General features: G+C 38.0%; 1 protein-coding gene across 1 annotated transcript; it reads right to left on the bottom strand.

Moving 5' to 3' along the window:
• Positions 1-2,144: 2,144 nt before the first annotated feature.
• Positions 2,145-7,869, bottom strand: gnb3b (guanine nucleotide binding protein (G protein), beta polypeptide 3b). The gene is made up of 8 exons (XM_053638416.1): positions 7,501-7,869; positions 6,987-7,132; positions 6,063-6,126; positions 4,245-4,401; positions 3,984-4,050; positions 3,490-3,691; positions 2,782-2,998; positions 2,145-2,610 (listed from the first exon to the last, which is right to left on the bottom strand). Exons 1-8 carry the CDS (start codon positions 7,555-7,557, stop codon positions 2,504-2,506), a joined length of 1,017 nt encoding a protein of 338 aa, XP_053494391.1. The 5' UTR covers positions 7,558-7,869; the 3' UTR covers positions 2,145-2,503.
• Positions 7,870-17,009: the final 9,140 nt, after the last annotated feature.

Here is a 17,009-nt window from a genome sequence, read left to right as displayed (position 1 = left end):
GGTTCAAGCTGACAGGAAGACTACTACAGTAACTCAAACAATCACTCAGGTGTGAGCAGAATGTGGAGTTTTACTCAGTTTTAGCATGGGGTTGATAATTGTATCTCGAAAGAAAAGCATTACTTTTAACAATAAAACAAACAGTGAAAGTGATACCTTTGCTCCTTATGTGTGAATTTCTCATAGGAACTTCTGATCAATACCTTTAAATTAATCTCAGTCCCCCTCTACTATCTAACCTGCAGAATCAGCTACAACACCACCATACAAACAAGGCCTTAAGCTACGATACCAAATCAAATAGAATTTCTTTAGTTTAAGATCACTTTAAATAGCTTAAAATATCTTCTTTCTTTAATCTATCTGCCCTGTAGCTGTAGTATCACTCTCTGCTCCTGGCAGATTATAAGTGTAGGCCTACCTTCTCTCACTGTTAACCAGCTAACTAGTCACTGACTACATTACATTACATTAGTTGTAGGACAAAAGGTTACATACACCCAGGCTAAATACATTCAAACTCAATTTTTCACAACTTCCATCCATTTCCTGTATTAATTTAATTAGAGTATCTACTTTATTTCCGTAAGAAATTATTTCAAAATAATAGCTAACAGACAGATTTAGTTCAGCTTTTATTTACTACATCAGCATTACAGTGTGTAAAATGGTTTTTGTTTTTTTTAGTATTTGCTAGCATTGCGTTTTAAATGTTTGATTTTGACTCAAACTCTTGTTGCCTTCCACAAGCTTCTCAAAATACTGGTAGATGGGCCTCCTCGTTCGTGTGTTTTCAGTTCTGTCCCCAAAATGTCTTGTGTGATTCAGGTCAGGACTTTGTGATGATTACTCAAGTACTTACCGAGATTAACCTGTACCAAAAGTGATGGAAAGGCCAAAAGTGTGGAGAAAGAAAGGATCTGCTCATGAACCAAAACATGCGAGCTATTGATTATGAACTCATGACGGTAGCAGCAGAATGAATTCAGAAGTCTACAGAAACAATCTGTCTTCCAAATTTACAGAGAAATGCATCCGATCTAATCAGCAAGATGATGCAAAACACACTGCCAACTCAACAAAGGACTTTTTCAGGGGGGAAATGTGGAAGGTTTTAGACTGGCCAAGTCAATCACCAAACCTTAACCCATCTGAGCAGCATTTCACCTCCTGAAGACGAGACTGAAGGGAGAAACCCCCCGAAACCTACATCAACTGAAAGTAGCTGCAGTAAAATCCTGGAAAAGCATCACAAAAAATATAAACACCATATTCAGTGCAATTACTCTGTAAAATTACACTGGCCTAACTACAATTATGTAATGTAGGATTAGTGCACAAACAAAACACAATAGCCTAACAGAAACAATTACGAATTTTCCAGTTTTGTTTACAAGTTTTGACGTACAGCTGCATTTTGTTCGAGCTTTGTGACGCACCTCATCCTGAGCCATGGTTATTACCTTCTTTCTGCCTCCTTGTCTGAATATTTTCTCTGCTTTTGGAAAGACTTGCTCAGCTGTATATAGACAGACTAATTGACCACCACCTGCCTTCTATGAGATCTCAATAAATGAAGATCTGGAAAAACTCAGTTTCAGCCATCTGATAACCATCTAACAGTATGACAGACAGTGCACATATTGTTTAATGCAGAATTCTAAGTTTATTAGAAAGGTTTTCAACAGCCATTTCAGTTCATTTTTAAGAAACCCTGTGGCAATGTAAGAGAACTACATATTTGGATGAAGGTGAATATCTAACAGAAACATTTAACCATACAACAAACATGATGTCACATCTGGAGGTTAAAGAACATGAAAGAAGGTAATTGACCAGGAGTAATGTTTTATTATGTGTCACATATTGGGTTCACCTGAGTAAAGACAAAAGGCCCAGACAAGTTGCATTGCTCTCAAGTCAAAATCTTAGATATATCCATGCTGTAGGCAGAAATGTGCATTGTGGGTGTGATAAAAGTCACTGTATATTAACTCTGCACATTTCCTGTCATTTATTATATTCATAAAAATTTCTGTCTAATCAAAGTCTGTAATAAAGTCTATAGGTTTATGATTCTGCTCCTGTCCCTAGTCACTGATTTGATTTCCAAAAATCTAGCAGTTTTACCAAGTACAATAAAATATTAACGCATATATTTAACATTTATTATTTTCCCATATGAGCTTAAGCCTATGCTATTTTAGATCTTGGTCATGAGCTGATAATACGTTTCACCTCTGTTAATATGCTACATCTCATGGTGTTTGAGAGGACATTTCTATTACTCCATTAATTCCCCAGTATTCATAGGTGGGACAAAAAGAGAGACAGGGAGAGAAAGGGTTTTGTGACATTAATGTCTGACAGGTGCCATGATCTTTTTCATGACTTTCTTCTTTCTTAGACTCTCTACTTCTCCCTTCCAACTCTAGCCTTTCTTTTTCTTTCATTTGCTCCCCCTCCTTCTCCCCCTTTTTTTTGGGGAGGTGGTTGGACCAGATCAGTTCCAGACTTTTAGAAAGCTGTCCCATGAGCCAGTGCACACACACATGCCATCCAATGGTACTCCGGCGCAACTCACTCTGTTGTCATGCCCAGACAACACTCCTGGAAAGAAGGGAATTAAAAGAAAAGTCGAACATAAGTTGTTTACTTTAGGCTTCACTTCCCTACCATCTACGTAATGGTACAATCCAAGTTGCCACAAGCACTCTACTTTTCTACACTCCACCTACAGCACTACCTGTTAAGCTCTGCTCTTCTGGCTTTGCCACTCACCAACTTTATCACCCTTCAGTGAGTCCCAGATGTTGCAGTTAAAGTTGTCATATCCAGCAAATATGAGGCGGCCTGACATAGACAGGGTCAGTGATGTCACAGCACTGTTCATTTGGCCATCCTCGTAGCACATCACTTCCTGATCAGAGCGGATGTCAAACATCTTAAGGGTACAGTCGTCTGAGCCAGTCACAAAAGTGTTTCCATTATTCAAGAACTAGAGGAAAAGGGAAGCAAAGATCACGGTGTAATTCAGTATAGCTGAACTTTCCACACAATAGGAATTATTATTATTGTTGTTTTTGTTGATTGTTTATTTTTATTCTTTTTTTCCTTCAGAGAGTTGATAGTTTAGGGTGTCCTTTGTTTGTCTTTGTGGTAGTTTTCTGTTCCACACCTTAAGATCTGGTTCTTTAAACTTGGCTCGATAATCATTTCCATAGTCATTCTATTATGTTTTTGTTTTTTTAATAGAATCACTATGGATTTAATGTTCTGTCACCAGTGGCCCTCACTATGGGTGTAAATATATTTTCTGACTTCTGTTTTGCACTTGTGAAATTAATATTCTCTCTTATGCCACTATAGACCAAGATCAGGATCGAACTATCCAGAATGTGATGTAATATTCCCAGTGATAGTTTTACAATACTTTGTTCAAGTGTGCAAATGAAATATATGATTCATGTCCCTGGCCCCCGCACTCACAGCAATGGCATTGATATCGCTGGTGTGGCCCTGGAATGTCTGTTTGCACTGGCCATCCCTGATGTCCCACAGTTTGGCCAACGAGTCACAGGCCCCAGAAATGAACATCTTCATATCAGGGGACAGAGCCAGGCACATACAATCACCCACATGGTTAAGATAGACAATCTTCTGCTTGCCAGACTCTATATCCCACAGTGCACTAGAAGAGAACAGGGTTTAAGTAGCGGATGGAGAGATTGATCAGTAAAAGAGAAAACTGGGATTATTCCAATGATGATTAATTCAACAGATGAAGACAGATGTTTTCAAACAGCAGTACAGACCAAAGATCATGATAAAGACCGTATTTATGGAAACTTGACTAGTACAACTACTTAGCAAAAAGAACCTAATACAATCATTTGGAGATAGGAGCATTTGTGGCATTGTTAGGTAATCCTTAAAGAGCGAATGCAATCATGGTATATTTCAGAGGCAGTAACATTATTTACCAGGTGGTGTCACCAGAGGAAGTGAGGATTTCAGTGTCACTAAGAAAGCGGGCACAGGAGAGGTAACCTGTATAAAAAAGGAAGAGTCACTGTATAAAAAAGAACGAGTTTTTTTTTTTAATAGTCTAATATCCATCAAGTGATATGCATTCCACGATAATGTTAAAGGTGTTACTAATAAATGATCTAAAGCTACAATAAAAATCCAATTTCTGCTTTTGTTAAGAGTCAGCATTGGTGGCCAAGTATTTTCCACATTACCTGAGTGTGCGTCTAATTCTTTCACAATCTTAACAGCAGGTGTCTTCAAATTGTATACGGTGCACATGTTGTCGAGACCACCACTGGCCACAAGGTTTCCAGAGGGGGAATATCCACAGGTCATCACCCATGAGGACTTCAGAGGAACCGCATTAATCTGGTATGGGGGGAAAAACAGTGTAATTCTGTTTTGCTTAGGTTAATGTAGGAAAAAGAGGTGGGATAGAGATACAGCCAACAATTCTCATACACCACCTGTTAAAAGTTTAGACACACTCATTCTTTATATTTTCCCCCACACATTTTAGAATAATAATAATAAAGTCATCGAAACTCTGGAATAACACAAATGGAACTATGGGAATCCAAATTAAATCAAAACAATTCAGTATTTTAGCATCTTCATAGTAGACACCCTTTTTGCCTAGAATTTCCAGAAATGTATTCTTGGGATTTTCTCAACTGATTTCTTGAGGAATCCTCCTGAGATGCTTTTTAAACATTATTAAAGGAGTTCACACCTACGCTGGACACTTATTGGCTGCTTTTCGGAATATTTCGCTCCGAGATGTCGGTTTAAAAAAATATTTTTTTTAAATTAAATGTTAGTTTTCTAATGAAAGACTATATATATATATATATATATATATATATATATATATATATATATGTATATATATATATATGTATAGTCTACAAAACCGATTTCAAACATTTAATCATACACCTTCAGATCAAAAGGTTTTTAAGATCATGAGAAACATTTCAGTCCAGTGTCTCCAAACTTTATACGGGTAGTGTATGTCTGTACTAAGTATCGTAACAAATTTATGCTTTCTACTTCATGCCTTCAGATGGTATGGAACACGGCAGTTCCAAAACATCTAACCTGCCTACATCTGCAGTGAAGAGTCAGTAATAATATGTGAACGAATGTGGGCCGTAAACTGATGGGAGCTGTGACTATGTGATACCTTCCACTATAGCTATACACTCACCTGCCACTTTAATAGGAACACACGCACCCCTACACATTCATGCAATTGATCCACTGGACAGTTATTCAAGGAAAATGGTCAGTTGAAGATTGGAAAAAGTTTCACTCATTTCAGTGAGTCTGTGCCCATTGTAGCCTCAAGTTACTGTTCTTGGCTGACAGGAGTGAAACCCAAAGTGTTCTTCTACTGTTGTAGTGCAATAGCATCAAAGTTTGTCATGTTGTGATTACCATAGTCTTCATGTCAGCTCAAACCAGTCTGGCCATTCTCCTCTGATCCTTTTCATGAACAAGGTGTTTCAACTCACACAACTGCCACGCACTGGATGTTTTTAAAATACTTAAATAACAATGGTCAAAGTCAATGAGATCACATATTTTCCCTATTTTGCTGTTTGATGTAAACATTAGGTGAAGCTCTTGAAGACTAGTATCTGAATGATTTTATGCACTGCTGCCTAATTGCCTGAATGACCAAGGGTACAGGTCTTCCTATTAGTCCAATGCATTTATATATTTACAGACAGTACTGGTACATAATGAATGTTTTTGGTTTACGAATCATTGTTTATGGACAGGTAAGCTACACCTACTATTCAGAGAGACCATGAATGCATAGGTTTCAAAAAGTGTGTAAGTGTGTAATACATGGATGAAAAGACTATTGCACTGATAGATACAGTGAAATCCTCATAATTACATAGTGTGCAAAATGTTGGTTGGATGTAATAGTGGATACACTGTACAATTAATGATCCTAACTAATTCCACGTCAGAAACATTGCTATAGACATATCAGGACATCTTTGTATTAGTCTCACCTTGTTTCCTGAATGCGTATCCCAAATAAGGAGTTTTCCATCCTGTGAGGCAGTGACCATTAACCTGACAACAGGGGGTGTATGAAAAAGGTGGAGAATGGTGAAGAAATGCAGAGTAGCATTGTTCTTTTCTTTCACACTATTTATACCACAATACCATATTATTTACTGCTAAAACAATGCTACTTGAATATACAAAATATGGATCCATAATGCATTGTATTAATACTTGGATTGAAATTATATGGCCTTCAAACTGTCAATATGATCAACTAAGCACAATGAATAAATGAATAAAAATCTGTGCTTCCCTTGTTGTTAATGAATTCCATTAAGTCTGAGGCTATTTCAGGCCAGAGTCTGATAATTAATCTAACTAAGCATTAAAGTGGATTCAAGATGACCACAAAATACTGAGAACCTGCTGTAAGGAAACTAGGCTAGGTAGATTATGGCTTAGCTGCAGGGGACAATCACATACACAACTTGTAACACTCTGTGTGATACCGAACTGATTTAAGACTCGGTGTTATGCTTAAAATGCAAACTAGAGGAAATAAAATGAGTGTCATTCTGCAATCTACATTATACATCACAAATACAATGATGTCCTCTCATCTTTTCAACTTTAAGTCTTTTACTGTTAAACGTCTATGTCAAATTGGCTAACAAATGTCATACATATGAAAACAAAATTTAGTCCATTTGAAAACAAATAGTTACATTTGATATACTGGTACCCTGATATTGTCATTGTACAGTATTGTCATGGGTCTGTCAGTTGTTGTTGTTGTTGTTTTTTCTTTCTATTGCCGTTACCTACATGTAGTCATAAATTCTTAACTTTCATAGCTCAAGTTACAACTTTTGAAGTTGTGAGTAAATGTATTGGCACATCTCATTCACTGGACAAAGCACTCTCACCTGCTATCTGTGGCCCAGTGCAGGGCATAGATTTTGGCCAAGTGGCCTTTCAGTGTCTTCCTGGTCTTGAGCTGTATGGCGGGTGTAATTGTCACTCCAGAGGCAGCAGCAGCCAACTCTATGTCATGAGCCGCTTTGCGTGCTGCCTAATGGATGAGATATGATTTACAGTTGAGTTACAAAGCATAGCAGATGTATGAGGAACAGAGCATGGAGTAATCTCTAATGAAAATCTAATCTCATGGAAATCTCATGAAAATTCTGTGCTTGTTTTTGTTATTATTGTAGAAATATTGTTCAGCTTTGTAATCTGAACATTTGGTGTGTGTGTGTGTGTGTGTGTGTGTGTGTGTGTGTGTGTGTGTGTGTGTGTGTGTGTGTGTGTGTGTGTGTGTGTACGTACACACTTGTGACAACACAGACTCAAACTTGCACACAAAAGTGATAAAAGTGATTGTTATAAATGCTATATTTTGATTTGCAGTGCTGGACTACAGCTGTGTAGAAATCTAACCTCGATTTGTGTCTTCAGGGTTTCAGCTTCCTTTTTCATCTTCTCCATTTCACCCATGGCAGCAGTTGACGACTGTAATTACTGATGAAAATGAATGGATACAAGGTGACCTAACCAAGAGTGAGACATAAAATAAACAAGACCCAGTTTCGAATAGCAATTTGTAACAAACTGTAGGTCAAGCAGAAGGATGCAATGGTCCTATGATGTAAAAACAAATAGATTAATCATGATATCTTCCCGCTTTTGTCAACAGGCGCAAACCCTCATACGCTAAATGAATTAGACCTCACCGTGACACCATCAGATGGAGAACAAAACAGTGGTTTCTATGTATTTATGTACACCTGACCACCTACTGTATAGTAACAAAACTGGCAACATTCCGCAAATATCTAAATATTCAAACTTGTCCAAACATTAATTATAAACATGTATTAAACATGACCCAGAATGTACCAATGTCTCCCGAATTAGCAAATGAGCTGAATGCGATGTCATTGAGACATGAGTTGAACAGTGTGCGGATGTTGATTAGGTGTGTGGTATGTAGGTCAGTTTCAAAAAGTTTCAAATTGCTGTTAAGTTTTAAACAAAGGCAAGAAAATGGATGAAAACACAATATTCACAATAACCTACTACAGAGTGACTGCAGTTTGGTTCCACCAAGCTTCATCCAAAAGTCAATCACTCACCTTTTTTTTTTCAACACTTAAGAGCGTGTTCTCTGTTATTCCTCAAGAATGAGTGTTTCTCTTCTTAACTGAAGCCCCACTTCACTTTTCAGCACACCTCAATCCAATGGACTGTCTCTGAGCTCTCTGCCGTTCATGTGTTCCCCTAAGAGACTGGTGGCAACTTGCCTGTGAAAAACACACTCTTTTTCTCTCCTTTCCGCTAGAGAGGAACAGATGAGGATTGGATCGGATGAAGGAGATCAAGGATGAAGGGATAAGCCTAAAGATGGAAACAGAGAGAGAAGAGGAGCAGTAGGAAGTGTATTGATAGAGGAGGGGTGATTGAGAGCAGGACAGGGAGAGAAGGTAAACTGAAGTTTAGAATCAATGCAGAAAGGACAGGCAAAGTAAGATTCCATGCTGAAAATATTACATGAAAAGTTCCTTACAATTTAAAAATGCACATGAACTACAGTTTGGAGTGCTGCTTCTGGTATGGGTATTGGGATTTAGATTTCTAAATGTTTAGTTCGTAGATCATTTTGTGAGACAATCAATGAAGCATAAATGTGAGAAGGATTAATTATCAGTATCACTAATATCACACAGGGTCCCAAGCCTGGAAAATGGGGAGGGTTGCGTCAGGAAGGGCATCTGGTGTAATACTTGCTCCAGAATCAATATGCAGAGGGGTGATCACCTGTGGTGACCCCAAAACAGGAGCGCTCGAAAGAGGTCACTAATATCGCACAGAATTAGTAGAACTATGTGAGACCAGTCGTAGGTATACTGGAGAGGTATTATTAGGTATGGTCTGTATGGGAGTGGTATTGTAATTTAGCTGCATTATTTTGCCAGACCTAATGGGTTGATCTTACTTAATCAGGATCTAGTGGGATTTCTGGAGAATCAGCAATCCTATTAAGGAATTAGAGCAGGTGAATCCAAGCATGCGTCACCACTGACACAGAGTCAGAGATAGGTAAGAAAGAGAGAAAATGGTTTACAATAGTGTTAATATACCCAGAAGAGAATAGCATTTAATTAACTTGTTGGCCTGACAGGTAGCAGTGCAAACAAGTGTGATCCCGGGTGTGATCTTTAAACGCTAAGGCGTTCTCTTGGACATTATCGGACTTGCAGTTCCAAAACTCTGGGCAATGGTACAACGAGGTGGGATGAGGTCAGTTTAACCCAGACATCTATGTGGTGGTGTGGTGCAGTTTGAAAGAACAGACCTCTCTACCTGACCCACTGGTGAATCTACTGATCAACCAAATAGCACATGTTAATTCTTTCTTCATTTTCTTAGCTTTCATTAGGAATAGGGGAAAACTTTTTTTTTTTACAGTGGAAACCAGTGTAGTATCAACAAGTACTTATTTCCCCACTTTCCTGCAAAAAATTAAGTATTGGACCCACAAATCCTGTCCCATAAATGTTATTCATAATGCTTTGTTTTAAGTCATGAATTTTTAGAAAACTACTCTATGACTAGAGCTGTAGTGGGCAGTAGTGCCACTATCTGAATCTGTTTAGTGCACCAAATTCATATCTGTATTTGGATTTAAACCAGAAATGGGGGCATAGTGTAAAACTCAAGGTTTTTTTTTAACCCCCTACTGGGCTACTGAAAAATAGAAATAATTTTTCATGTACAGAATAGAACAACAAATAGGAATTTGCAGAATGTAAATTTAGTTCATAAACAGCCTGAACAGATACTCTGTGGACCTTTCTTGCAGGCTTTCTATCTGTTTTGACTATGTAAACTAGGGAGGTTCAAAACAGTGCAGTCTTTCATAAATTAAGGAACTGTTGTTTATAGTTGACAAGAATAGTCACCTCATAATATTTTATAAGATTTACTTTATTTTCTGGGTTTGCTATTTTCCAGAAAGATCAAAAAATCTTGCTAGACACGCTATCAGAGCTTACTAGAAATTTGGGGTGCAGTAACACTGCTAGTCAAAATGGGGTAGATTAACTAACATTTTACTATAATAATACACATAAAATTTTCCGGCAAGATCTGATGATGGAGAACGTTAATTTAAGAATGACAAAAATGTGCAATGAACATACATATACATGTTAATGAACTTGGCTCAAGCCTGCATCAACTGAAAGTTGATGCAGGTTCCACTTGAAGTTCCACTTGAAGTTCCACTTCAGGATTGTGGAAGCCTCACAGTCTCTTGTGTGCATGGGGCCACCCTGGAGGTTCCTGTCGCTGAGGTCCAGGTAGGAAACCGTAAAGGTGAGTGGCCAGTGTTGATTGGATAGGTGTCTGAACTACCTGTGCCTCTACTTGCAGGGAGCGATTGGCCGGGAGTTACCATAGACCCACCCAAGATCCCAAGAGGTAGAGGACAGTGTCGACATGGAAGCCCTGATGGTACACAAATACTGTTGGGGGGCAGGTGCTCCAGATAGAAGGAGAAAACCAGAGGACATGCCAAGCATTAATCTCCACCTACTTCCTGATCAACAATGCCCTGCTTTTATTTCCACACTGAGCATCTAGGGCAAACCTGAGGTCCCTAGGTCCAAAATTGACCTCCTGATGCACCTGGCCCACTTAACGCCACTGAAAAACTTCAAGACTATTTCCATTGGCCAGGCCTGGACGCTTAGGTACAAAATTTCTGCAAGTGTTGCCACCAATAGAGGAATCATTATTATTAGTAGATCCAATGTCTATAATTGGAACACAGGGCACAAGACCGGAATTCACTCTTGATGGGATGCCAGGCCATTATAATTTAATAGTCAACTGTATGACTGAACTGTCTTAGAATGTATATTTTCATTTGGTGGATCTTTTAAATTAAATTACCAATTAATTATTGCTTAGTGTACTGTCAGTTTGTGTGCTGTACATCACACCAGACAGTGGATTTGTAAGTATTCAGACCCCTTCAATTTTGCACACTTTATTGTGTTATAGATTTAATTTAAAATATATTTTTTTGGCCACCAATCTACACAATTATCCATAATGACAAAGCCAAAACAATATTTAGGAATTTAGACCCTTTATTGAGTATTTTGTGGAAACACCTTTGGCAGCAATTACAAATAAAATCCCATTCTTCCTGGCAGATCCTCTCAAGCTCAGATCAGATTGGATGCCGAGTGTCTATCAACTGCCATCTTCAGGTCTCTCCACAAATGGCAAGTCACACTTCTATGGGTTGCAGTGTGGGTTTTGGTTGGGCTAGTCAAGAATACTCAGAGACTTGCTCTGAAGCCAGTCCAGTGTTGCCTTGGCTATATTCTTCAGGTTGTTGTCATGCTAAAAGGTGAACTTTCACCCCAGTCTTTATATGTGTGCATTCTATAGCAGACTTTCTTCAAGGAACTCTGTGTATTTGGCTGCATTCATCTTTCCCTCAATTCTGACCAGTGTCCCTGCCCCTGTCACTGAGAAGTAGCATGATGCTGCCACCATCATGCTTCTCAGTGGAGGTGATTTTATCCAGTTGAGCAGTACTATCTAGTTTTCAGCCCTTGGAGTTCAGCCAGAAGTGTTCATTTATTGTTATCACACCAGAAAATCCTTTTCCTCATGTTCTCATATGTGCCATATGCCTTTTACTCAGGAGTGGCTTCCATCTAGCCATAAAGGCCTGATAGATGGAGTGTTTCTGAGATGGATGTTGTTCTAGCAGGTTCTCCCATCTCTGCAGAGGACTTCTGAACCTCTGTTAGAGTGGCTATTGGGTTCTTGGTCACCTCCCAGACCAAGGCCATTCTAGACCTGTTACTGAGCTCTAGGAAGAGTCCTGTTGTTTCCAAACTTCTTCCATTTCACAATGATGGACCCCACTGTGCTCCTGGGAACATTTGGAACTTTAGAAATGTTTTTATACCCTTGCACATAATTGCACTAATGCACAAAGTTCTACAGAGAGTTCCTTGGTTTGTTTGTTTTTCTGACATTTGCTGTGAATTGTGGACCTCATACACAAATGTGTGTGCCTTTCTAATCATGTCTAATCAATTGAAATTGCCACAAGTAGACTCCAGTCAAGGTCGAGAGACATATTAAGACAATCAAAGCAAACAGGATGCACCTGAGTTAAGTTTAGAGTGCCTTAACCAAAGCACAGTCAGATGAATACTTAATAGTTTAATTAGATATTTCAGTTTTTGATTTTTAATGAATTTACAAAAAATTCTAAAAACATGTTTTTGCTTTGTTATTATGGATTATTGTGTGTAGATTTAATGACTCACCCTGTACAAGTCTTGTGTTCATCCAATTAAATACTCTATAGGTCATATATGTCCCACCCCCGGAGTGTGAGAAATCCTCCACAGCTGAAAAAAGGCTCTTGTTAAACACATCTTTAAACTCATTAAAACTAACTCTACAATACAATATACATACTTACGTACATTTGAACTGATAACAAGAGTCAAGACATTTGTGAATCTTAAGACATGGGGTGTAGTTAGTATTTGGAGACTGCTGATGGCAGCATAGTCTATGTACATTGGTACCTGTCTGTGAGCCACACCTTTTCCAAGAATGCATAATCCTGGGATTGAAATACCACTCCCTTAGTGCACGAACATAATTGTGTTACTTTAATCGTGAGAACCAACTGTCATATCCAAGCTCTCGCAAGAATGATCTCACACATGTTTTTACACATGAAACAAATTTTCTAATAAAAATGTAAATATACAGACATATGCAGTCAGAAAAGCACACAGATGCACAGAGCAAGAAATTACCCCCATGCATTTGAGAGTGTGGGTTGCAAAGTTTAAGAAAGTTTAAGTTCCCATGAATTTTTATTTTATTTTATTTTATTTATTTTTTAATTTTATTTTTTTTGAGGAGAAGATGTGTTAAACCTATACTAGGACAGATCACTCATGTATCTCATGTATTATGACTAGCAGGGTGTCTCACAGATACAGAACATTTTCCTGGGGTGGCTATAGTGGGAGAAAAAGCTAGCATGGGGTGGTCATAGCAAAATGACACTTATAGTAAATAAATTTAATCTGTGAGGGAAACAAAAAGTGCTAACACTATAGTTTGACACATTGCATGTGTTAATTTCAGCAGTTGGGTTAAAACTATCTGTCATGTTTATAATGTGTTTCCTAAGCTTTTAAATAATAGTGATAATAGAGTTTTCAACCATTAGTCATTTTCAGGACTGGCTATACCATCGGAAAACCTACAACATACACAACAAAATATAGTATTTTGGTATTAATTTAATCATAAAATTCAACTGAATGTCACTCTTTCTGTGAACAACTTGAATATAGTCAAATGTATCTAGTATTTCCTATTATAAGATTATAATAAACCAAATATAAGATTATTAAACATATTTCTACACATTTTTACTCGTTTCAAGCATTAGATAGTCTTGGTCTATTGGCAGATACATATTCTAAATATAAGCATTTATTTCTAGAAAATGACCTGCCGATAGAATAAGAACATTTAATGCTGGAAATGTGCAAAAGCATTTAAAAATAAATAAATAAATAAATAAATAATAAAAAAACCAGGCTGAATAATTTTAAAATAATATGAGGAACAAAATGCACATATTCAAGATATTTTCACTTGCTATGATATCATATTTTTACATTGCAGTTCTCAGGGTAGGGCAGTCAATGATGCTGGGCTTGTATGTACATGCATACACTGCATACCCATACACCACACCACTGTCTGTGTGTTTAGTATAGGAAGCATGAGAACACCAATTTCAAAATTCCTCTGCAAGTATCCAACTTGGAGCATGTCCTGACTTGCAGCCTTCTCAGAAACACACAGCTTTACAGGGAAAGAAAATACTCACCAGTGGCCTAATCATTCCCTACTATTCATTAGGAGGATTAGTCAAGCTAAATGCTAAATAAGTGCCCAGAATATATTATCACTTCTGGGGTTAGTTATACTAACACATTTTAATTTAAATCTCCAGCCAATTCTCCACCAGAGACTTCCTAATCCAGAGCTATACATTCTGTGTTTAGACAAAGTGAAATCTGTGAACTCTTCCCTGTGATTCATGAAATGTAAATAGTCTGCACTTATATAGTGCTTTTTTAACCTTAGCAGTTCTACAAAGTGCTTTACACTGTGTCTCATTAACCCATTCACACACACACTGATGGTAGCAGAGCTGCCATGCAAGGCGCTAGCTTGCCATCAGGAGCAACTTGGGGTTGTGTCCAATATGCATGTTGAGTCATGTGGGCCGGGAATCAAACCGCCAATCTTCCGATTAGTGGACAACCCGCTCTACCACCTGAGCCACAGCCGCCCAAATGCAAAAAAAAAGCATTGCAGTGCTGAATAAAACTGTTCCCTCTATCACTCGTGTGTCTGTTATCACTGCTTCAGTAATGCAATTGCTGTGCTTTTCTGGTTATATTGTTAGATTTTATCAAGCGTCATGTGATCTCATCTTGATAGATATTATAGGTTCCCTGATTAGATTGTATCATGAGACATGTAATCTAATGTTGGCAGATATTTCAGGTATCTGGAGTGTGATAAAATATATATATATATATATAAGCAATAACAAATGTACATATTCTAAATATATTATCTTTTATTCTAGTTTTGTTGACAACATACAAAAGCAACGAATTTTAGATGCTGGACAGTTAAGCAATCTCGAGTCTTGACATCTCCACCCACTTACCTTTAATTATTTATTTTCATATACTGTATTTGTACAGTTTTCTTTTGATTCTAAAATAAATAAACAAATACATAAATAAATAAATAAATAAATAAATAACAGTCTAAATAAACCCATAAGACTGGACACAAATTCCTGGTAAAGACTTCCCCAGGTCTGTAATTGATAAGGCAATGAAATATGTCATACATTATATACAAATTGTTCGGATGTTTGTACACGTCTGCACTTTCCTAAAATAGTGCTTACTTTGTTGTATAGTGTGCTTGCATTACATACTAGACTCTGATCTCTGACTATTTTAATCAATACATGCAGAAGGATTTTAGCTTTCCACAGCAAGCTTGTGGACCTCCTCAAATCTATAACACGGTGCACCTCATTGGTGGATTCAAAAAGCGCAAAGGAAACAGTTATCAAACGATCCAGATCTGCAGCACCAAGTTTATGAATTACTTAGCAATGAAACAAAAACAAACACAAACAAATGTAATTATAGGATAGAGTATTCACAAGTTGGAAGACAGGAATAACAAGTTTGCTTCTGAGAAATGAATCTTCTCCTATTAAGGCTCACCTACAGAGTAACAAACACATGTTACATTTGAAACAGAGAAAGAAGAGGCGAGTGAAATGAAATAGTTACAAAGCACTAGAAAAAGATAAAAATGCAGGAGAGAGGAAAGGGTGGTAAAGAAGACAGAAGTAAGACATGGTAAGAAGGAAGCAGGGAGTTGGTGAGAACCTGATAAACAACATTTTGTGGCCTGAGGTGAAGCAATGAGCAAAGCATTTGTACATTGTACTAACAAAAATAAGCAAATGCAGGCAAATGAAAGACATGTATTTGCATGGGTACAATATAGTACACACATATTCACACTCATGCATGCTCTAGGCGTCACACTCAAAGCATACAATCAGCTCCGAGAGAACAGGACAGTTATTGTTAAGTGACTGCTAGGTTCAGTAATGTCAAGCAGTGATGTGAACCTTTATATGACAAAGACAGCCCCTTATCGGGGCACATTATGTGTAGATCAGCATGTTCAATATACACTATATGGCCATAACACTCATGTGTGCTTGTTGAACATCCCATTCCAGATTTATTACCCCTTTACTGTTATAATAACCTCCACTCTTCTGGGAAGACTTCCCACTAGATTTTGTGGCGTGGCTGTGGGCAGTGCTTAATTTGTAAATCTGCAGGTCGGGTTGTGTTCCAAGTCGGGAGGCAGGTGAAAGCTCCCGGTCCTCGAACTTACAGCCGTGTAAAAGTGCTTCCAGTATCTCACGTAGTCAACGATATTCAATCAGTAGGCCTATGTAATGGATCACACTGGTACAGCGACGTAATAGTATAAGGAACTTTATAGTGAGTGAGTATTCTCAGTTCAAAGAGAAACATTTAAGGATTGCACGTTCTATCAGCTTATGCGCTGTCACCTCAATTAGCTACAAAACACATTTGCCCAAAACACTTCGAAAACAATGCTACGTTTCATACAGTAAGAGTACTTACAAATAAACATTAACTACACAACAAAAACAAGAAAAAAGCTGTCATGTCAGTGTCCGCCCATGTCAGTGTCCTGCGTCCCAAATGGCTCGGGATTGAACTTTGTAAGCGATGGACCCCCGATGTTCAGAAACATCAGAGGCGAGATGGTGTGGATGAGAAGGGATTCACGCTGTGAGCTACAAATTAGGTTGATTTTGGAGAAACCCTGCTCGTGCTCCTCCACTGGAGATTGGTATGGTGTTCACAGTAGCCAACAACTGCCTCAGTCCTTCTGGAACTTTTTGTCTATTTGAGCCCCTGTACTCCCTAAAAGCCAGAATGACGTGGGCTGTTAACTCTTTTTAATTCTCATTTTCAAAGCCATGCGCAGGTTGACAATGTTAAACCTCGCAAGTGCTTCTAAACTGCGTCATCAATGACCTGCTGCTGCTCGCACTCTTGGACTCTTGCCTTTTTAGTATTTTGTTTGTGTTCTTTAAAAATGCTGGTAATGAATACTTGCTTTCTTTTTGCCGTGACACACTCATGCCAACGAATTCAGGTGAGCTTTGAACTCAAAATGATTACGTTATGTGAAAGAGGCTATTGATTGGATTGGCTATTTGCAATATT

The sequence above is a fragment of the Ictalurus furcatus genome, chromosome 12 (assembly GCF_023375685.1).
Source record: "Ictalurus furcatus strain D&B chromosome 12, Billie_1.0, whole genome shotgun sequence".
NCBI lineage: Eukaryota > Metazoa > Chordata > Actinopteri > Siluriformes > Ictaluridae > Ictalurus > Ictalurus furcatus.
This window is presented reverse-complemented; position numbering and strand designations above follow the sequence as displayed.

Coding starts and splice junctions, on each gene's coding strand:
- gnb3b (XM_053638416.1), bottom strand. CDS start 7,557: ATGGGTGAAATGGAGAAGATGAAAAAGGAAGCTGAAACCCTGAAGACA. Junction 6,127..6,986: donor CACTGGGCCACAGATAGCAG/GTGAGAGTGCTT, acceptor CCCTGTTGTCAG/GTTAATGGTCACTGCCTCAC. Junction 4,051..4,244: donor AGAATTAGACGCACACTCAG/GTAATGTGGAAA, acceptor TTTTTTATACAG/GTTACCTCTCCTGTGCCCGC.